General features: G+C 45.6%; 1 protein-coding gene across 6 annotated transcripts in view; it reads left to right on the top strand.

Moving 5' to 3' along the window:
• The window catches only part of LOC106580867 (MAP/microtubule affinity-regulating kinase 4-like), a 50,414-nt gene that overhangs the window by 16,140 nt on the left and 11,739 nt on the right, over positions 1-22,535 (top strand). For all 6 annotated transcript variants that reach the window (XM_014162369.2, XM_014162372.2, XM_014162376.2 and 3 more), the window contains exons 3-14: positions 144-197; positions 13,269-13,317; positions 13,862-13,927; positions 16,483-16,553; positions 16,782-16,838; positions 17,049-17,285; positions 17,726-17,845; positions 17,965-18,064; positions 18,278-18,387; positions 19,034-19,226; positions 21,353-21,579; positions 22,404-22,510. In XM_014162369.2, coding sequence (XP_014017844.1) covers positions 144-197; positions 13,269-13,317; positions 13,862-13,927; positions 16,483-16,553; positions 16,782-16,838; positions 17,049-17,285; positions 17,726-17,845; positions 17,965-18,064; positions 18,278-18,387; positions 19,034-19,226; positions 21,353-21,579; positions 22,404-22,510 — 1,391 coding nt within the window. The remainder of the gene's footprint in view (positions 1-143; positions 198-13,268; positions 13,318-13,861; positions 13,928-16,482; positions 16,554-16,781; positions 16,839-17,048; positions 17,286-17,725; positions 17,846-17,964; positions 18,065-18,277; positions 18,388-19,033; positions 19,227-21,352; positions 21,580-22,403; positions 22,511-22,535) is intronic.

Genomic DNA, 22,535 nt, shown 5'->3' with positions numbered 1-22,535 from the left:
CAAATCACGCTGTTAACCCATTTATGGGGCCTTATGGCCTGTTGGTTTGTTTTGGAGTTTGAGCTTTGAGATCTACTAATGCTCTTGAATATGTCACTGTTTTTCTATCACTGATGGTAATGATTTGTCTCTCGCCGTTTCAGGTTGCAATAAAGATCATTGACAAAAACCAGCTCAACCCGACCAGCCTACAGAAGGTGAGTGCTGTTGTGTGGTTGTCATGAGAAACAGTTTGGAGATGCAATGATTAAAAGTCTTGTCCGGCAACGAGGCCTAACAAAGCATGCGATGTCACACAGTTTTGCAAGACACAAACAGCATCAAGAGGCATTGAGAACCATTCTCTTCATGTCATTTGAGATAATGATGGTTTGCTTGAATGTAACAGCTTGAATGTAACCTTCCTAACATCATGGTTTTTGTTTTGATATTGACTATATTATGCTGACCTGCGCTCTGTCTGCACTCTATTCCTACACAACTGATAACTTTCTCAACACCTAGGCTACTATCTAGGCTAAACAACTAGGCTAATATCAATATACCGTGACAGCAAGTGGACTCCTGTGTGATTGTTTTGGTGGACATTTGGCCAGTGAGATGATGAAATGGCCTGACCTTTGACCTAGTTCTAAGTTCTAGGAGGCTTATAGTGTCTGGGATGTTTTGATGGTTTTGCTGTCGTACTTGCTATCCAGAATCCTTGGGGTGTCCCTACCCCATTGAAGTTAACATTTAAAATGGTTAAGGTTAGTGTTATGGTTGGGGTAAGGCAGGGCTTCCCAAACTCGGTCCTCGGGACCCCAAGGGGTGCACGTTTTGGTTTTTGCCCTCGCACTACTCAGCTGATTCAAATAATCAACTAAACATCAAGCTTTGATCATTTGAATCAGCTGTGTAGTGTTAGGACAAAAAACAAAAATGTGCACCACCTTGGGCTCCTGAGGACCGAGTTTGGGAAACACTGGGGTAGGTGTCAGGTTTTAGGGTAGGGACATCCCAAGGATCCCGGATTGCACTAATAATTTTGCTGCATACATACCAGCGATTTTAGGGTCATTTAAAGGGGAAGTTCGGGATTTTACCATTTGGATTTGAGATGGTTCCTAACCGTGAAAGTAGTCTATTTCTCAGATACAGGAGAAACTGTTATCCATTGGGGATGTAGCGATTCACACTGTCAGCATTCTAATGCTAAAATGGCTTGTGTGATATTAGGCTTTATTAGTTGAACCTATGTCATTTGCTAGGTTATTGTTATCTATGCTCTGTTTAAAGCGCGGCTTGGCGGGTCATGTTTCGGAGGACGCATGACTCGACCGTCGCCTCTCCCGAGCCCGTTGGGGAGTTGCAGCCATAAGACAAGATCGTAGTAACGAAATTGGGAAGAAAAAGGGGGTAAAAATTACACACCAAAAACGAATAAAAAAGTAATCTACTGGAGACACAACTCTCATCTGGCTATACCTGCTGATTGTTCAGGTTCACCATCAGCAATAGTTTTGGTAGTTTTGCTTTAAACAATCAATGTATATGGTCATTTCTTTTATATACAGGATAAAGTTGATAATTTCATAACAAGGACAGCAATCACGTGCGAGGCGCACTGCATAGCCGAAGCGAGAGGAGAAGAGAAGATCACTTCATAAAAACTTCCAAACGGTCATAACCATTCGATTTTGAGTTGGGGGTGACATCCAAAATTGTGCTATATATTCATTGGCTATGTCATAGCTAATTTGTAAACAATAAATATTGATACATTACTAGCTAAAACACTTAAACTGCAAAAATGACAAGTTAATTAGAAGGTGATGGTGATTTCAGAACCAAAGTGGGGGGACAAAAAACAGTCTACATTGCCCCAATAATCTGATAGTGGTAGTGGGGTGGTAGATGTCTAGTCTGATAGTGGTAGTGGGGTGGTAGATGTCTAGTCTGATAGTGGTAGTGGGGTGGTAGATGTCTAGTCTGATAGTGGTAGTGGGGTGGTAGATGTCTAGTCTGATAGTGGTAGTGGGGTGGTAGATGTCTAGTCTCGTAGTGGTAGTGGGGTGGTAGATGTCTAGTCTCGTAGTGGTAGTGGGGTGGTAGATGTCTAGTCTGATAGTGGTAGTGGGGTGGTAGATGTCTAGTCTGATAGTGGTAGTGGGGTGGTAGATGTCTAGTCTGATAGTGGTAGTGGGGTGGTAGATGTCTAGTCTGATAGTGGTAGTGGGGTGGTAGATGTCTAGTCTGATAGTGGTAGTGGGGTGGTAGATGTCTAGTCTCATAGTGGTAGTGGGGTGGTAGATGTCTAGTCTCATAGTGGTAGTGGGGTGGTAGATGTCTAGTCTGATAGTGGTAGTGGGGTGGTAGATGTCTAGTCTGATAGTGGTAGTGGGGTGGTAGATGTCTAGTCTCATAGTGGTAGTGGGGTGGTAGATGTCTAGTCTGATAGTGGTAGTGGGGTGGTAGATGCCTAGTCTGATAGTGGTAGTGGGGTGGTAGATGTCTAGTCTCCCTTATGGCACTGCTCAGGTGCTTACAGTACATTCAGCAAAGACATACATCATTTACACACCACACAAACACACACACATTCTCTAATCGCACCCAATCGTTTGAAACCAAAACATGTCGTTCCTGTATCGGAGTCCATGTATTTAGATGCGTATTGAATCTTCTTAAAAGGGAAATATGCACATCCCTATAATCCATAGTTCTGTTTTCTCTAAACAGCCATTACAAACTTCAGCTAACTTTAGCCACCACTAGCTACAAATCTATGGGAGTGATGGGGGCAATGATTTTGGAACATTGACAACTATGCAATGATAATGTTGCTGTCCATATGAGAGAGAACTGTAGGACTGTGCTGCTGTATCATGTGTTGCCCCTCAGTGGAACTAAGTGGATTTCTATTTAAGCATGGAGCGATGCACATAACTGTCCAGTGTGCTCAGAGATCATGGGCAGACGGAGCCTATGTATAGATACATTGCATAGAGAAGCTGTAATCAGATTAGTATGCTGGCCCGACCTCGTATGACTGTAGTAGGCTTTCTTCAGACAAAACCAATGGAGGACAGAGACATGTATTGAATCGTGTATGTATGTCCCTCCACATTTTGAGGCAATTGAACAGCAGGCTTGAGCTTGGTTTGACCACACATCATACAGGCTTATTCCCATTGTGCATCCCGTTTTTACCCTATTCCCTAAAGTGCATTTGGAAAGTATTCAAACCCCTTGACTTTTTCTACATTTTGTTACATTACAGCCTTATTCTAAAATGGATTAAAAAATAAATAATCCTCATCAGTCTACACATAATACCCCATAATGACAAAGCGAAAACAGGTTTTTTGAAATGTATTAAAAATAAAAGACAGAAATACCTTATTTACATAAGTATTCACACTCTTTGCTATGAGTCTCAAAATTGAGCTCAGGTGCATCCTGTTTCCATTGATCATCCTTGAGATGTTTCTACAACTTGATTGGAGTCCTCCTGCGGTAAATTCAATTGATTGGACATAATTTAGAAAGGCACAGACCTGTCTATATAATGTCCCACAGTTGACAGTGCATGCCAGAGCAAAAACCAAGCCATGAGGACGAAGGAATTGTCTGTAGAGCTCCAAGACAGGATTGTGTCGAGGCACAGACCTGGGGAAAGGTACCAAAAATGTCTGCAGCATTAAAGGTCCCCAAGAACACAGTGGGCTCCATCATTCTTAAATGGAAGAAGTTTGGAACCACCGAGACTCCTCCTAGAGCTGGCCACCTGGCCAAACTAAGCAATCGGGGGAGAAGAGCCTTGGTCAGGGAGGTGACCAACAACCCAATGGTCACTCTGACAGAGCTCCAGAGTTCCTCTGTGGAGATGGGAGAACCTTCCAGAAGGACAACCATCTCTGCAGCACTCCACCAATCAGGCTTTTATGGTAGAGTGGCCAGACGGAAGCCACTCCTCAGTAAAAGGCACATGACATCCCGCTTGGAGTTGGACAAAAGGCACCTAAAGGACTCAGACCATGAGAAACAAGATTCTCTGGCCTGATGAAACTAAGATTGAACTCTTTGGCCTGAATGCTAAGCGTCAAGTCTGCTCCAGAGTACTCAGGACCTCAGACTGGGGCGAAGGTTCACCTTCCAACAGGACAACGACCCTAAGCACACAGCCAAGACAACGCAGGAGTGGCTTTGGGACAAGTCTCTGAACGTCCTTGAGTGGTCCAGCCATAGCCCGGACTTGAACCCGATCAAACATCTCTGGAGAGACCTGAAAATAGCTGTGCAGCAACGCTCCCAATCCAACCTGACAGAACTTGAGAGGATCTGCAGCGAAGAATGGGAGAAGCTCCCCAAATACAGGTGTGCCAAGCTTGTAGTGTCATACCCAAGAAATCTTGAGGCTGTAATCAATGCCAAAGGTGCTTCAACAAAGTACTGAGTAAAGGGTCTGAATACTTATGTAAATGGGATATTTAATTGTTTTATTTTTAAGAAATGTGCTAAAATTTCTAAACAGTGTTTGCTTTGTCATTATGGAGTATTGTGTTATGATTGATGAGGGACAACAACGATTTAATCAATTTTAGAATAAGGCTGTAACGTAACAACATGTGGAAAAAAGTGAAGGGGTCTGAATGCTTTCCGAATGCACTGTATAGTGCACTATATAGGGAATAGGGTGCCATTTGAGACGCAACTCCAGTCACCCATCATAATCAGTCCAGTTGCTAATGAGAGGGTCCATACGTGCTGATGAGCATGGTGAGGCATTCACACCTCCCATGTGAGAATTGATGCGGATGACATCACACTCATGCTTCCCTGTTGCTAGGCGAACATGTTTTGATCAACCATCTTCTCACAGACATCTGACGAGGTGATCTTTGTCTGTTGCACATATTCGGACCAAACCGTCATCTGTTGACCAAACTTTAGCCTCGTTGTGCTTCCACCCTGTCAGCACACCAGGAGCAGGCTCTTACTTAGGACAATTGAATCCATTTAAAACACACAGCTATCGATTGTGGCTCTGTGTAAGGTATTATTTGTCAGCCGCGGATACAGATATGGCTGGCACCAGCCACTGCAAATTATACTGTTCACAATTAGTTAGCTACTATCGCTTTGCAGACATCCTGTAAAGTTAACATATTTGTAGACATTTTGTAATTGTTGCAAGAAACTCCCGCCTTCAAGTTTTCATTGATCAAGTGGCCACCATAGGGTTAAATCGGTTTCGATTAGTATATCCATTTTGGACTTTTAAAGTAGTTATATACTGTAGCCATTGATTCTTGAAGAATATATCTTATAAATGCCGGCTGGTCCAGGCTGAGTCCCAAATGGCACCCTGTTCCCTATATAGTGCACTACTTTTGTTGGGAATAGAGGGCCATTAACGATGCACCCCCAGTGTTGAGTGGTTGCCTGGTGGGGACTGGGGATGGATGCAGGCAGGGAGGGAGGGGGACGGGGGGCATTTTGTGATCTCTGCATGCAGAGGTGCACTGGTGGATGGATACTGCTGCAGTAGCGCAACGGGCAGACGGTTGTCCTGTCAGCACTATTCTCCTCCCATTCAGGACACACTAGACCAGAGCACCAGGTGACTCTCTCTCTCTCTCTCTCTCTCTCTCTCTCTCGCTCTCTCTCTCTCTCTCTCTCTTGTATTGCAACACTCCCCTGTCCCACCCTGTCTTTTTTTCGCCCTCCCTCTCTCATCGCACACTCTGACCTCCTCTCTATTAGTCACCTGCCCCACTTTATTCCTACTTTATTTATTGTCTCTATCCATCCCTCCCTCCCTTCTCTCTTCAGGCGATGCAGGGTAACCACAGATGTACTCTCTGGAGACTGGGCCCCACACATTAGCTAGTGTCCCACACCCAAGCGGTGGCAGGTGATTTAAGGGCCCAGGCTCCGCCCCCTCCCAGCCAGCTGCCATGCTGCAGTACTCTTGGGGTAATCTGGTTGCAATCTGCAGGCTTTAATCTGACAGTGACAGCAGGGCTGCAGCAGCAATGCTCCATGTTGGCCCACCGCCCCCCTAAACTCACTCACTCTCCCTCTAATCCCATTAGGGGCTGCATGGGGGATCCCCGGCAGCTGAAACACACACACACAGTGTATTTTCCCAGCAGCTTCAGCATGGTCCACAGAGCCATTCGGGAGGCAGCCATCCGACGCTGGGAGAGGGATGCAGACAGGGACGAGGCGGGAGGAGTTGTTATCCCTCTATCAGGCCCCTTCAGTCAGGAGCAGCATTCCAGACAGACGAACAATGGGGTCAGCCGAACCTAGAAGGGGTGGGGGCCTCCAGGGGGCCAGGGTACTGGAGCTGGGATCCTGAGAAAGCAAGCGACCATGAGATGAGGCAGAACCAAAGAGCACAGACGGAGTGTGTGTGTGTGTGCCCGCGTTGGTGTGTGTGTTGTAGAGAAAGGGATATTTTATTTGTATTTATTTTATTTATTTAAACTTTATTTAACTAGGCAAGTCAGTTAAGATTAAATTCTTATTTACAATGACGGCCTACCCCGGCCAAACCCGGACGACGCTGGGCCAATTGTGCGCCGCATTATGGGACTCCCAATCACGGCCGGATGTGATGCAGCCTAGAATCGAACCAGGGACTGCAGTGACGCCTCTAGCACTGAGATGCAGTGCCTTAGCCCGCTGCGGCACTCGAGATAATGATGCCGCCTGACAGTATGTTTGTGTATCAGAGGGTAGTGTGTATCATTAAGATATTAAAATAATTAATACAGATGGGGGCGGGATATTTTCCCACACTGTTGAAGGATGATGGGAAGAGGGGTTTTCATTCTGTTCATCCAGGGGTCAGAATATATGCAGTAATCCAGTTTATTAATTGTTGCCCATGGAGTGCGTCCTAAATGGCACCCTATTCCCTTCAGAAAGTATTCATACTCCTTGACTTTTTCCACACTTTGTTGTGTAACAGCCTGAATTTAAAATGGATTCAATTGAGATTTTGTATCACTGGCCTAAACACAATACCCCATAATGTCAGAGTGGAATTATGTTTTTCAGAATTGTTACAAATTAATAACAAAAGGAAAAACTGAAATGTCTTGAGTCAATAAGTATTCAACCCCTTTGTTATGACAAGCCTAAATAAGTTCAGGAGTAAACGTTTGCTTAACAAGTCACATAATAAGTTGCATGGACTCTGTGTGCAATAATAGTGTTTAACATGATTTTTGAATGACTACCTCATCTCTGTACCCCAGACAATTATCTGTAAGATCTTTTAGTCGAGCAGTGAATTTCATACACAGATTCAATCACAAAGACCAGGGAGGTATTCCAATACCTCACAAAGAAGGGCACCTATTGGTAGTTGAAAAAAAGAAAAGCATGGTGAAGTTATTAATTACACTTTGGATGGTGTATCAATACACCTAGTCAGACACAGGCGTCCTTCCTAACTCAGTTGTCTGAGAGGAAGGAAACCGCTCAGGGATTTTACCATGAGGCCAATGGTGACTTTAAAACAGTTACTGAGTTTAATGGCTGTGATAGGAGAAAACTGAGGATGGATCAACAACATTGTAGTTACTACACAATACTAACCTAAAAGACAGAGTGAAACGATGGAAGCATGTACAGAATACAAATATTCCAAAACACGTATCCTGTTTGCAACAAATCACTATAGTAAAACTGAAGAAAACAAATGTGGCATAGAAATTAACTTTGTCCTGAATACAAAGTGTTATGTTTGGGGCAAATCCAATTCAACACATCACTGAGTACCACTCTTCATATTTTCAAGCATGGTGGTGGCTGCATCATGTTATGGGTATGCTTGTCATCGGCAAGGACTAGGGAGTTTAGGATAAAAAATAAACAGAATAGTGCTAACAGGCAAAACACTAGAGGAAACCTGGTTCAGTCTGCTTTCCAACAGACACAGGGAGACAACTTCACCTTTCAGCAGGACAATAACCTAAAACACAAGGCCAAATATACACTGGAGTTGCTTACCAAGATGACATTGAATGTTCCTGAGTGGTCTAGTTACAGTTTTGACTTAAATTGGCTTGAAAATCTATGGCAAGACTTGAAAATGGCCATCTAGCAACAACCAACTTGACAGCTTGAAGAATAAAATAATTATGTGCAAATATTGCAAAATCCAGGTTTGCAAAGCTCTTAGAGACTTACCAGAAAGACTCACAGCTGTAATTGATGACTAAGGTGATTCTAACATGTATTGACTCAGGGATGTGAATACTTATTTACATGAGATAGTTCTGTGTTTCATTTTCAATAAATTAGCAAACATTTCTGAAAACATGTTTTAACTTTTTCATTATGGAGAATTGGGTGTAGATGGGTGAGGGGAAAAAAGTCAATTTAATCAGTTTAGAATTCAGTCTGTAACACAAGAAAATGTGGAATAAGTCAAGGGGTATGAATACTTTCTGAAGGCACTGTAGTACACTACTTTTGACCAGAGCCCTACGGGAATAGGGTGCCATTTTGGGATGCCGACATGGACTGTGGTGTCTTTTTTGTTTGGGATCTATTGATTGTTGTTGCTACCCTTTACAGGAAACAATTGAAATCAGTTGCTGTAGTTCTGGATAGGCATGTGACTTGAATGAGTTTTATTGCTTCTTGCCAAACAAGGTTGTACTACCTCATGCTCTGTGTAGATTTTAATCTGTCAGTCTCTGTGTTACAGTTACATTATAGGACATCCAGTCCTAAACTATGGTCAAATAAACATGAGGTGCAGTCCTGAAAGAAGCTATTGCTTATTATTACCATCCATGAATCATTCAAAAACTTAAATGAAACGTGAATCTAAGTGTGTCCTATCTTAAACTGAAGGTATATTTTAGCTGAGGCTGGCTGGAATTATGCCATACCAATAGTCACCAATGTGTGTTTGAACATTGAACCCAATCTACCCTCCATGCATGTGGGTGCTACACAGGGCAAACTCAATCCAGATGGAAACACCTGTAGGCTCCCGAGTGGCGCAGCGGTCTAAGGCACTGCATCTCAGTGCTAGAGGTGTCACTACAGACCCTGGTTTGATTCCAGGCTGAATCACAACCGGCCGCGTTTGGGAGTCCCATAGGGTGGCGCACAATTGGCCCAGCGTCATCTGGGTTAGCCCGGGGTAGGCCATCATTGTAAATAAGAATTTATTCTTAACTGACTTGCCTAGTTAAATAAAGGGTAATTACATTTTAAAAATTGTCCTGGCCCCTGGGCACCCCTCACCTGAGCCATGGCCCCTGGGGCTGCTGGCCAGACAGATATTGTTGATGCATTATTGGTTCACAAGATACCTTGGAAACCACACAGTCCCATCCAGGCCCAGTGTATTCTCAGGCCCTTCCTTCCAAAGTGACTGTGTGGTTTTAGATGGGCTTGTAACGAGGTCTCTGTTGAGGGGCCATGTTGACAACAGCTGGGGCCTTGGAACACCCCTCACCACAGTGTCCAACATGAAAGGCCTCTCCTCTGCTTAATCACACCCCTTTCCCAGAGGAGCAGCCTGGGTCCCACAGGGACATTAAGGGGGGCTGGGGTGTGTGGGGAGAGGTTTAGAGTAGGGAGGGAGGGGTGGAGGGGTATTCTATTGGTGGGGTGGGGGTTATAGACAGTAGGCTGTGTCACTTGCATCAGATGTTATTGTTTTTGCAGGGAGGGAGGGAACAGTCATTCATGGTCGACGGCTGGGTTGGCTGTTGGTGGATAGACGTCTCTTTCAGAGAAAGAGGAGGTTATTCAGTGGCTCTGCTGAGTCATTTCAGAGGGGAGCCTGTGTGTTCCGTTTACCTCTCTCGCTCGCTTTCTCTCTGGCTCTCTCTCTGGTCACATGACAGTGTGGTCAGGGGGAGGAGGTGTGTGCTTGTGTGCGACTGTACGTGCGCAATGTGGTTGTGTCAAATATTTGTTGAAGCAATTTACAAAAATGTCTGTGTGTGGGTATAGCGAGTGTGTATATGTGTGTGTCCTGTGCAGGCATACTTTGCCTGTGTGTGTGTATGCGACTGTGCGTGTGATTGTTCAGGCGAGAGCTCAGACACAAGGCCTGGATTAAATGGTCCGAGTGAGGCCCGCGAGGATGCGGCCCAGACAAAAACACAGCCTTGTGTTCAACAACTGCCTGTGTCCACCACTGACTGCCCCCCCCACCCCACCCCCCGTAACCTCGACCCACAATGACACACAGAGAGAACGAGAGAGACAGAGACAACTTAGTAAACTGCTTTGTGCAAATCCACATGCAAAACAGGTGAAAAACCAGAGGGAGCTCAGAGTTGATTAATTCTGCCTTGTTGTTCTCTCTCTGTTTTCTGCTTCAGAGCGAGAACGGCTTCCGGTGTGACGCCCGCGGGGACGGACAGGGTGGGAGGGAGGAGGGAGGGAGGCCTGCATTAGACAGATGCATACTGTCGATAGGCTGTCCCACCCCCTGGCCTGTCATGTGCTGTGGGTGGCAGGCAAGGCAGGGCAGAGGTGGGGTGGGGTGGAGTAATTCCTTGGGAAGAGACTGGCCTGGGGATGGGACAAGGACTAGAGAGTCTGGCTTTGGTACCGGGGTTGGCATGGCAACAGTGACGTAGGGCCACTGCCAAGGGAATGGACCAGGAAGTCATTTATGGGCTTGCGAGAGAGGGAGAAAGTGCTAGATAGAAGGGAGGGGGATATGACTGAAGAGAGAAAGAGCAAGGAGGCAGCGGAGGAGGAGAGGAGAGACGGGCTTATCTGATTATTATCTTTAGAGCTCAGGTGAACAGCTGATACGCTCTGTTCTTCTCAATTCAATTACAGACAGTCTCAAGGGATGTGGGACTGTGTTTTGATTTGGATGGTATGTTCACGCATGGAGATGCATCATGTCATTTAAATGATAATAAGACATCCCCTCGGTGGGGTGTGTTTGTGGACACTGAATGTATACTTTGTGGCACTCACAGTAGCTCTGGTCCACATTAGCAGCACTATTATGTAACATGTCTGCTTCACAGAGGCTGATTCTCTCAGACAGCCACATGCCCACCAGCAGATCCATGGTGGTGTCCAGCTGCCCTGCACAGGCATCTAATAACTTTGGCACTGAAAATAACCGTCTAATAACTTTGGCTTTGACAATTGATAACAAGGGAATCAGCGAGTCAGATTTGCCGCCTGAATTGTTTTTTTCAAGAACATGGTTTCTCAGAAGGTTTTTTTCCCTGTACGGTGTTTCATCTCACTAGCCTATATCCTACAGTCATGTATCACTAGCCTATAGTCCACTGTATATTTGTTGGGTTTTGATAAATATTTACATTCAGTGCAGGGTCCTGGATACAAATGCACAATACATTAGTACAACAACACTAAACCAGCCCTCTACTTGAAGTTGAACTTGGTAAACAAAAGTGGGTCTGTGGACACCGCCTGCTTTTTTAAAATCATGTGGCGCAGCGACAAACCGATCAACATCTTGTGTTGCATCACATACTGTGTTTTTGTGTGAACATGTCTCCGTACTGGTTTAGGCAGGTCACTTTGCAGTGCAACAGCACGAAAGGGAGAGCGTGGCTATTGTTCCGACGATAGGAGCTATATTGAGTTTGTCCTCGGGACAATGGGGGCCATTGAATACCAGGAATCTGTTTGGTAATGTCCATGCTGAAGGTTGGCTCATCCAGTCGCCTCAAGCAACACGCATTGTTATGGCATCCTCCATGTATTATTACATCACTACCAGGAAGTAGACAGTTATGCTTACATTATGCTATGATGGAACTTTCCCCCGTAAGTAACACCACAAACAATCTATGTTCATATTTTTTTTACTTCTCCTTCCCCTGGCCATATCCTTAGATATTTTTCCTCGTATTATTTATACGAGCGTAATTTAAATCATTGAATCAGGACACTGTACACCAATCAGCCCAGCTCTGTTCTGTTGGTGCATGTTTATTTGAGACATTAGTCATTTGTTTGCACAGTCCCTGAGGCATACACATTTGAATCGTTCACAGTTTCCTTCTCTCTGTTTCCCTCTGTCCTCAAGGCAACCCAAAATACATAGATAATCCTAGCAACTTTACTCTTGCCAATTCCGTGTGCAGATATCTTGTTTGAAAGCTGCCGTCGAAGGCCGGAATCACAGGATCGAGCATAGGGGGGCTGAGAAAGAGGCATGGTGAAACGCAGCTCCCTGGGTGACGCTATGTGTTTTGGAAGAATGGGCTCAAACTTCTAAGGAAGCTGGCCGCCTTCTCACACAACCATCAGCACATTCCATCCATTGTGTGTGTTTCTTTCCCTATCCTTCCTGTCTTTTTCCCTTACTCTCTTTCCTCCTCTTGTTTCCACTCACACTAATACAATAGGAAATATAACTTTGTGTCTGTCTCTATTTCTGTCTTTATTGAAGTCTTTCTTTTCCCCCTCCCACAAACCCAGCCCTTGTGACACAGTCGCTCACTGATTCCCCTTTACGTGGTCAGAGCAAGCCGATGCCTCGTCACCCAGTCTCAACATATACAGTTGAAAGAGAGGACTCTCTGTGCTGGTGCACACACACACTATAATTATCCCCAAGATGCCGTCAGCGATCCCAGTTCCCCCACTTACAGCAGATGTCACAACCAGGAAAGGAGGCTTGTGAACGTGTTCGAGGGAGGGCCGTGTGTGTGTGGGAATATTTTGGGTGTGAGACTGTGTGTATATACGATTGTGTGTCACCTCATAACCACAGGGCATTGACTCACACACAGCTGCGGCAGACGGTGCCCGTGCCGCACCACCATTGCAGCAACTATGTGATGTGGTGTCCCCACCATTTCTAGAATTAGAAGAGGCTAAAAGCAGCAGCACCTCCTGTGGGGAGGGAGGCTCTGTCGAGGGAGAGAGGTACTCTGTCTAGTCAGGCTGTCCCTGGAGTGGTCCTCTCTCTAATTAGCAGAAAGCTAGCAAGTGTTGGAGGGGGAGGTGCGTCCATTTACCGAAAAGCAGCTGAGCTTCATTATGAATGAATAAATGAGTGACAGTGGTGGAGGCGGGCTAACCTCCTCCTATCCGCCTGTCTGATGTTCAGTTCTTATATTATGAATCAGGGATTGTGATCATCCCCCACTTTCTTGCCTATCTTCATATGCACTATAATATATATATATATATATCAGTGTGACTGTGAAGAGTTCCAATTCTGGGGGAAAAAAATACTTGAATAATGAAATACCATTCTTTTAACTCGCTTCTGCTCTCTCTCTTTCCTCCAGCTCTTCAGAGAGGTACGCATCATGAAAGGCCTCAACCACCCAAATATCGGTAAGTGCCTCGGCTACACTAATCTCCCCAGGGTGTAGAGCCGCAGGGCATACCCCACCCCAGAACATCATCAGCCTAACAGCCATCCTCACGCAATGTTCCCCTTTACTGTCAAAACAGATGCTGAGCAGGAGTCAAGGCATGTGATATGGACAATAGTCCCCCACTGAACTCAAAATGATCCTCCTTTCCAGGGGGATACAGTCCCCCAGACACCCTCGTGCTGCCCCTGTAATGGACAGAGGGTGTTTCCCAAATAGCACCATATTCCCTATGCGCCCTGGTCAAACATAGTGCACTATAAAGGCAATAGGGTGCAGTCGCTCATGTAAAGCCAGGACAAGTAGACTACCTCCATTTATTATAAAGCGCACAGTCACATTTAGTACTGCATGCAGCTGAACCATAAACTGCTGTACCATACTGTTGGCATTTACAGCACATCTCCCTTCTCTAAGGAACACACAGTCAATCACTTTGTGCATTAGGAACTGTGTGTGTTTGTCTGTGCCACTATACTGAGTTGTCTGTGTGTGTGTTACAGTGCAGCTGTTTGAGGTGATCGAGACAGAGAATACGCTCTATCTGATAATGGAGTACGCCAGTGGGGGTGAGCAGAGTACCTCCCCTCAATCAGTATCCCCACTCTCCTCTATTTCTCTTTCTCATCCGTTTTCTCTCCACCCCACCCTCACGCTTTCCCACTCCCCGGTACCTCTGACCCATCGATTGTCTTTTGACCGCCCTCCTCCCTCCCTCTGCACTGTCATTGTCTCTCCCCTTCCTTCATGTTCACTTTCTCCCCATTCTTCTCTTTGCTTGTGCCCCCCCCCCACCTCCCTTCTCTAATCCCCTCTCCGCTCGATTGTCAATTTTTCCTCCCATTCTGTTTCTTGCCAAATAAGGAGCTAAGAGCCAAGCATGTGCCCCCTCCTGATCTCAGCCTCACTGCTTTTCTCACAGTGGATGTGCCCTCTAGCATGAAGCACTTTATTCTGTTTATGAAGCACTGTTTATAAACACAACACACACACTCGTGCACTCAATTATTAAGTCACTCTCAACTCTCTCACACACCACCACATATTCCCAAATACGTGCATGGGTCACAGACATGTAGACATACATGCCCATGCATCCGTCACATCAATAAGGTATCCAGATGTGACAGTGGCTCCCTGTACTTCATAACTTCTCTCGCTCTCTCTCTCTCGTTCTATCACCCTTTGCCTCTTTCTTTCTTTCCCTTTCTCTGCCGCCCTCTCCATTTTTCTCTCTGCCTCTCTCTCTCTCTCGCTTTTTCACTTGCTCTTTCTCTCTCTCGTTGCCCCTCGCTTTCTCTTTATTTCTCTCTATCTCTGCCTCTCTCTCCCCCCTCCATCTCTCTCTCTCTGTCATCATCTTCCTCTCACTCCTCTCATCTTTTTGTTAGCCGGTCAATAATCGCTCAGTAAATGACCCAAAGTCAACCATAGGGCCAGGGATCACTGAGATGAATGAGGCCCAATAGGCTCCATGATGAAGATACTGATCCCAGATCAGGCTCAATTTAATAATCCATCTCACTTATGATCCTACAGCTGTGTATGCTGACCTATCCGTACTGCACCTATCCGGTTTATGTTACAATTAAGCATATTTTTTCATATTTGTTTTATGTTCTCCTTAATTCTAACATTGCAATTTCTCTGGTATATTGTGGCATAATGCCGTCATCGCACACACACTCACTCACTCACTTACTGTGTGCCTCATAGAATTACAATATCATTATAGTATAACTCTTCTAAACACACTATATATACAGTAGGGGTGCGCGAATCAGCAGTTTGTTCACCTGCACCGGCCCGCAATTTCTAATAACCCATCCGCAACCGCCCGACTACATGTCGTAAAGTGTAGATCTGAGGTTCGCACCCGACCCTAATCTGCAAATATAGAAAATGTGCTATACAGTCAGAGATGGCAACATTTTTTATAGGCATATGTTACTGCTTATAATTTCCAACATTTTTGCAGGCTATTTGTTAGTCAATGTCTATCAACTTCTATAATTAGATAAATGCAGATTCTCTTCTGTCATTACTTGTTGCCCTGGAAGACTAAAGAAACCCTGCTCACCAGAATAATGTCATAAATTGATAGAATGGATGCTTCAATCTAGCTGACATTGGTAAAGTTTTCTCTTTCATCTCTGCTTCTCTGCTTCACTCGCCGGAAGAAAATGCAATAAATAAATAAATGTTTTAAAAAGGGATTTCCAAATGACATCAGTTTAACCTGTTTTAAGAAAATGTAAAGCTGTGAAACTCCCCTACATGTTTCTGATAAGATTGCAGTAAAGAGTGCACCTTTACAGATGGTCCCTAACTGCAAATTCATTCTTTCAAGATACTGAAAGAAAGAAATCATATTCTAGTGTCAAAATGTACATTTGGTGTATAATTTCACTGTAAGTAATGCTTAATTCTGCAGGAGTTCATGTTATATTTGAGAGGTTATAGACCTACATTCAGTGTCCAGATTTCAGGCTACTATTCCATTTAACCCACCTGAACAGTAGTTCCCTTGACGGGCCATTTGGAAGTCCCCGTCTTGTGACCGTTGAATTTGTATAGCGCCTCATAATCATCACACATAACATAGCCAGCACTGCTATCATCTTACCACTTCACCAAATCGTTCCCCAACATTAGACTACTCTCCTGTCCCTCCCTTCGTTTTATTTTCAACTTTCCATTTCGCAGCTTTTCTCTTATCGAATTAAACTCCCGCATTGTCCTTTTTGCCTCTGTGGACCGAAGTTAACTTTTTCTGCCTAAGTTCTCAAAAGTATTTGGCAATTGGCGTGTAGTCTGCGAGCGTACAGTTAGGCCCTAAAGCTTAATCTGCACACTAACAGCAGATAAAAGTAATGAAAGAAAAACCTTATTGTAGCCTCCAGATATGAATTGCACAAGAATGATACATTTCTGAATGTATCATTTTGTCTTTATTCAACACGTCCACCACCCTCCCTTCATTTCATGACCATTAACCCTCCCGCCCCGCGGATATAAGTCACAAATATACGCTATAAGTGCCTCAATTATAGACTATTCAACCAGACAGGGTGTTGTAAGCCTGCTTCTCTGTTTGTTGATGTGGTTTGTCTCTCTCCCTCAGGTGAAGTGTTTGACTACCTCGTGTCCCATGGGAGAATGAAAGAGAAAGAGGCGCGGGCCAAATTCCGTCAGGTGAGACGCGACCAAAAATGTATAATCGCAACAAAAGCCGGTGAATGGTGCTGAGTTGGCCTGTATTACATTGCGAGCATTATTGTAAGCTTGTATGTCAGTGTCTGTGTTTGGCTTTTTTACTGTGACTTGTCTCACTCCCCTTCTTTCTCTCTCTCTCTCTCCCACTCTCTCTGTCTCTCTCGCTCTCTCCCCCCTCTCCCTCTCTCTCTATATATATCTATCTAGATTGTGTCTGCTGTACACTACTGTCACCTGAAGAACATTGTTCACAGGGACCTTAAAGTACGTGACCGGTTCAGACCTGATGACATGGGCCCCTTTTCATTGTCCAAAATGACAATCACTCATTGATATTATACATCAATATCAATTCATTAACATATGTGAAACACTGATAATTGCTTTCCTGAAATGAGCATACAAACTCAGCCTGAATTGAACAAACTCTCAGTCCTTAAAGCTGCACTCGGCTATCTTCACTTGTCTCCTCAGGCTGAGAACCTCTTGCTGGATGCCGACTCCAACATCAAGATTGCAGACTTTGGCTTCAGTAACGAGTTCACCATGGGCAACAAGCTGGACACGTTCTGTGGCTCCCCTCCCTACGCCGCTCCGGAGCTGTTCCAGGGGAAGAAGTACGACGGGCCTGAGGTGGACATCTGGAGCCTGGGGGTCATCCTCTACACTCTGGTCAGCGGATCACTGCCCTTCGACGGGCAGAACCTCAAGGCAAGGCCCCCTGCAGCACAGCCAAATGGCCTTTACTTTGTCTGAGTTTCAAATGGCTCTCTATTCCCTACATAGGGCTACTTTTGACCTGGGCCCATATGGTGTGGTCAAAAGTTGTGCAGTATATAGAGAATAGGGTGCCTTTTGGGACGCAGACTGTGTCACTGAGGTGTCAATGTCAAGATGGCGTGTGTCTGGTTTGGATGTTATTTAGTTGATGTGTTATGTGATGTTTTTGCTTACTAATGCTGCCTGTGCTCCTCAAGGGGTTTGTGCTGATAACTTCATGTTCACATTTTATTTTCATGTTCAGTTGATCAAGAGAAGGAAAACATTGTCTTTTGGTCCATTTGCCATTAGTATGTCTCGTGTTTTGTGTAACGTTATATAACGTTATGTGCACGGTTTGTGTAACGTTATCTGTATGTGTTGTTCCCTAGGAGCTGCGGGAGCGTGTTCTGCGGGGGAAGTACCGCGTGCCTTTCTACATGTCCACCGACTGCGAGGGCATCCTGCGCAGGTTCCTGGTGCTCAACCCCACCAAACGCTGCACCCTGGAGGTGAGGAGGGCAACTGCAGGCGCCACTCAGACATACAGTACACACATGCACACACTCACAAACCCACACACACCCTGTTTGTGGCATCTTTAACACATCGTTTTATCCCTCCTCATTAGCAAATCATGAACGACAAGTGGATTAACTCTGGCTACGACGGAGAAGAACTGAAGCCTCATACAGAGCCCCTAGAGGATCATAATGATGCCAGCCGCATCGGTGAAATACTCCCCTCTCTAACTCCCCTCTACTCCCTACCTACATATTGTATGCATCCCAAATGGCACCGTTTTCCATATTTAGTTCACTGGCCCCTGGTGGTACTAGTGCACTATTGTAGGGAATAGGGTGCTATTTGGGACATACCCATCCTCTTCTTTCTTTGAGCCTGTATCTCTGTCTAACATCCCTCATCTCTCCGCTCGCCTTCAGAGGTGATGATAGGGATGGGTTACACCCGTGACGACATCAAAGACGCTCTGACCACTCGGAAGTACAACGAGGTCACCGCCACCTACCTGTTACTGGGACGCATGAATGAGGTGAGGCACAACGAGACAACGTGTGTGTGAGAGAGAGGGTTGGGATAGAGGTGGGGGAGAGAGAGAGAGAATCCTTCCTCGTTAAGGCTTTCTGCGTTGCCTGTCTGCGTTCCCAGCGTTCCCAGTTCGTTTTTTAAAAATATATATATATTTCTGCCGAGACACGCTTTTAAAGGGATAGTGAGAGATTTGGGAAATTGACAAGTTACAAGTATATTTGTAGCAAACAGAGTTGGCGCCAGTGTGAATGAGAGAGTCATGACTGCACAGCCACCGCCTGCTCCTCATCTCCCTTTAGTGCAGTGGCGCACATCAGTTATATTTAAGATCGTTCCAACATAATTACATTTTCATGCATTTTGGAGTAGAATGTCCTTTTAAAAAGTCACCAGAAAAATCTACAAAATAATCCCCCTCCGCTTCCTTAGCCACCGCTGCTAACATAAATCCTCGGGGAACACCTGGCGTGCCTGTCTGCCACAATACGTGTGTATGCATGCCTGTGTGTCCACACTGTCTACAGTCACCTGAGTCCTGATCCTAACGTGTGTGTTTCTCTCTCTGTGTGTGTGTGTTTCTCTCTCTGTCTGTGTGTGTGCGTGTGTGTGTGCGTGTGTGTGTGTGTATGTGTGTGTGTGTGTGTCAGGTGGAGGGCAGCGAGTCTCGGTCAACCAGCAGTCTGAGCCTGGCGCGGGTACGGCCCAGCACCGTCATCAACGGCACCAGTAAACACTCCACCTCCTCCACCACCTCCGCCTCGGCCTCCTCCTCCTCCCACAGCAAGACCACCCAGCGCAGCGCCTCCACCTACCACCCCCGCAGGAGGCACAGTGACTTTTGTGAGTGGGCTGTCTCTTATTCTATGTCCCAAAATGCACCCTATTCCTTATATGATGCACTACATTTGACCAGAGCCCAGAGCTCTGTTCAAAAGTAATGCGCTAGTCAAATGTAGTGTACTATAAAGGGAATAGGTAGTAGTTATTGTTGATATACATTACTGTCTGTCCATCTGTGAGTATTATGTGTCATAGCAGCTTCCATGACATTGCAGTGCATTCGGGAAATATTCAGACCCCTTGACTTTTTCCACATTTTGTTAGGTTACAGCCTTATTCTGAAATGGGTTAAATTGTTTTTTTTCCCTCATCAATCTAAACACAATACCTCATGAGGAGAAAGCAAAAATAATTTTGGGGGAAATTTTTACCAATGTATTAAAAATCAAGAACTGAAATATCACATTTACATAAGTACTCAGTACCTTGTTGAAGAACCTTTGGCAGCGAGTACAGCCTCAAGTCTTCTTGGGTATGACGCTGCAAGCTTGGGGAGTTTCTCCCATTCTTCTCTGCAGATCCTCTCAAGCTCTGTCAGGTTGGATGGGGAGCATCGCTGCACAGCTATTTTCAGGTCTCTCCAGAGATGTTTGATTGGGTTCAAGTCTGGGCTCTGGCTGGGCCATTCAAGGACATTCAGAGACTTGTCCCAAAGCCACTCCTGCGTTGTCTTGGCTGTGTGCTTAGGGTCGTTGTCCTGTTAGAAGGTGAACCTTCGCCCCAGTCTGAGGTCTTGAGCACTTTGGAGCAGGTTTTCATCAAGGATCTCTCTGTACTTTGCTCCGTTCATCTTTCCCTCGATCCTGACTAGTCTCCCAGTTCCTGCCACTGAAAAACATTCCCACAGCATGATGCTGCCACCACCATGCTTCACCGTAGGGATGGTGCCAGGTTTCCTCCAGACGTGACGCTTGGCATTCAGGCCAAAGAGTTCAATCTTGGTTTCATCAGACCAGAGAAGCTTGTTTCTCATGGTCTGAGTGTCTTTAGGTGCCTTTTGGCAAACTCCAAGCGGGCTGTCATGTGCTTTTTACTGAGGAGTGGCTTCTGTCTGGCCACTAACATAAAGGCCTGATTGGTGGAGTGCTGCAGAGATGGCTGTCCTTCTGGAAGGTTCTTGTATCTCCACAGAGGAACTCTGGTGCTCTGCCAGCGTGACCATTGGGTTCTTGGTCGCCTCCCTGATCAAGGCTCTTCTCCCCCGATTGCTTAGTTTGGCCAGGTGGCCAGCTCTAAGAAGAATTTTGGTGGTTCCAAACTTCTTCCATTTAAGAATGATGAAGTCCACTGTTTTTGGGGGACATTTAATGCTGCAGAAATGTTTTGGTACCCTTCCCCAGATCTGTGCCTCGACACAATCCTGTCTCGGAGCTCTACGGACAGTTCCTTCGACCTCATGGCTTGATTTTTCTCTGACATGCACTGTCAACTGTGGGACCTTATATAGACAGGTGTGTGCTTTTCCAAGTCATGTCCAATCAATTGAATGTGGACTCCAATCAAGTTGTAGAAACATCTCAAGGATGATCAATGGAAACAGGATGCACCTGAACTCAATTTCGAGTCTCGTAACAAAGGGTCATTATGGGGTATTGTGTGTAAATTGATGACGAAAACATTTATTTAATCCATTTTAGAATAAGGCTGTAACATAACAAAAATGTGGAAAAAGGGAAAGGGTCTGAATACTGTCTGAATGCACTGTACATCCATTAGTGTCTGACCGAACCCATTAGTGGGTGTTTGTTTTCCAACTACCTGTCCGTCACTACCTTTTCACTTGTGTTTTAAATGGTTGTGAAGTTGTATTCCTCTCCGTTCTGCCAGGTTTGAGAATGTTTGCTTTGTGTGTATGAGTGTGAGGTCACCAGCCACCACTTTACAAGTGGGTGAGATATTCATAATTTGTACATTGCCCACTTATCTGTCAGTCTATAATATAATAGCATGCTGTTTATCCCAAACTACTTACAGTAGTCCATGCATACATTTACATATGGGTGGCGCCAGCAGATTTCAAACCCACGATCTTGGGTTTACAAGCGCCTTGCTCTACCAACTGAACCACACAGAGCCGGACTTTGATTCTCATGTCGTATCATCTGCCCTGTCTGTCTGTTGTGCAGGCGGTCCAGCAGCGCCCCCGTCCCACCCCAAGCGTAGCCCCAGCAGCGTGGCGGGGGCAGACAGGGATCTGAAGGAGGAGGGGGGGCGCATGGCGTCCCGGAAGGTCAGCAGCAGCGTGGTGGGCAGCCGCTCCATCCAGCCCCCCTCCAGCCCTATGGTCAGCAGCGCCAACAACCCCAACAAGTCAGAGATCCCCGACCGCCGCAAGGAGATTATCACCGCCACGGTGAACACGCACGCACACACATACAGACAGGCCGTGTTCCAGGCAGACTACATGTCTGCAAACCACATATAACAGAGTTATCTGATGCCAGACTGCGCCGTCGAAGGCGTGCCACACAACCATTGGTTGATGCAATGCAATGTGTGCAATGCAGTCGGCTTACAACACGACCTTACAAATAATTGTACGTTATAAACACACGCACACACACAGGGAAAAGAAGGGTTAACACCATCAAGAGACAATGTTACAAGAGGTTAATGAAACTAAGACCAGTGTGCGGGGGAATGAACCAATAACACTTCGAATAGAGAATACAGATTCATGCTCAACTAAGATGTGGACAGAGAGAATAGAGATTCAACGCTAGCATATAGGTAGTCAACATCTGCTAAATATGCGTATGTGACTAATCCGATTTGATTTGATGAACAACAACAACAGACTATGGAGATGAACCTGAGATGAACCCTTTGAAGGGCTCAGAGGCGCTCTGACAGGGTGGACTGAGAGTGACAACAAAAGTTCAACACGGATACTGTGGTTCTTTAAAGTGCACACCTTTTGACCAGGGCTCATAAGTAGTGCACTATAAAGGGAATAGGGTGCCATTTGGGATGCCTCCACTGACACTGTGATGTGGGGTGTAGATATTATCAGAGTCAGGGCTTTGAATAGACATGAACATACCTAGCGTTATGTGACCATTAGACAATGCCATTATATGGAGGAGAGGAGGGATATACAGTAGGATGGATGCCTTTCTGAATTTCACCAAATCACAGTCAATGTGTTATCTAACTGTCATTCTCCCTGACTTTCAGAACAACGTCCCAGCAAGTGCCATGATCCGCCGGAACACGTACGTGTGCACCACGGACAGGAACAGCACAGACAGGCCCTCCCTGCTGCAGAACGGAAAGGAGAACAGGTGAGCAGAGCGTTTGGGTTTCATG

Source organism: Salmo salar, chromosome ssa20 (assembly GCF_905237065.1).
Source record: "Salmo salar chromosome ssa20, Ssal_v3.1, whole genome shotgun sequence".
Taxonomy (NCBI): domain Eukaryota; kingdom Metazoa; phylum Chordata; class Actinopteri; order Salmoniformes; family Salmonidae; genus Salmo; species Salmo salar.
Note: the sequence above shows the minus strand (reverse complement) of the source record. Positions and strands in the feature narration are given on the sequence as shown.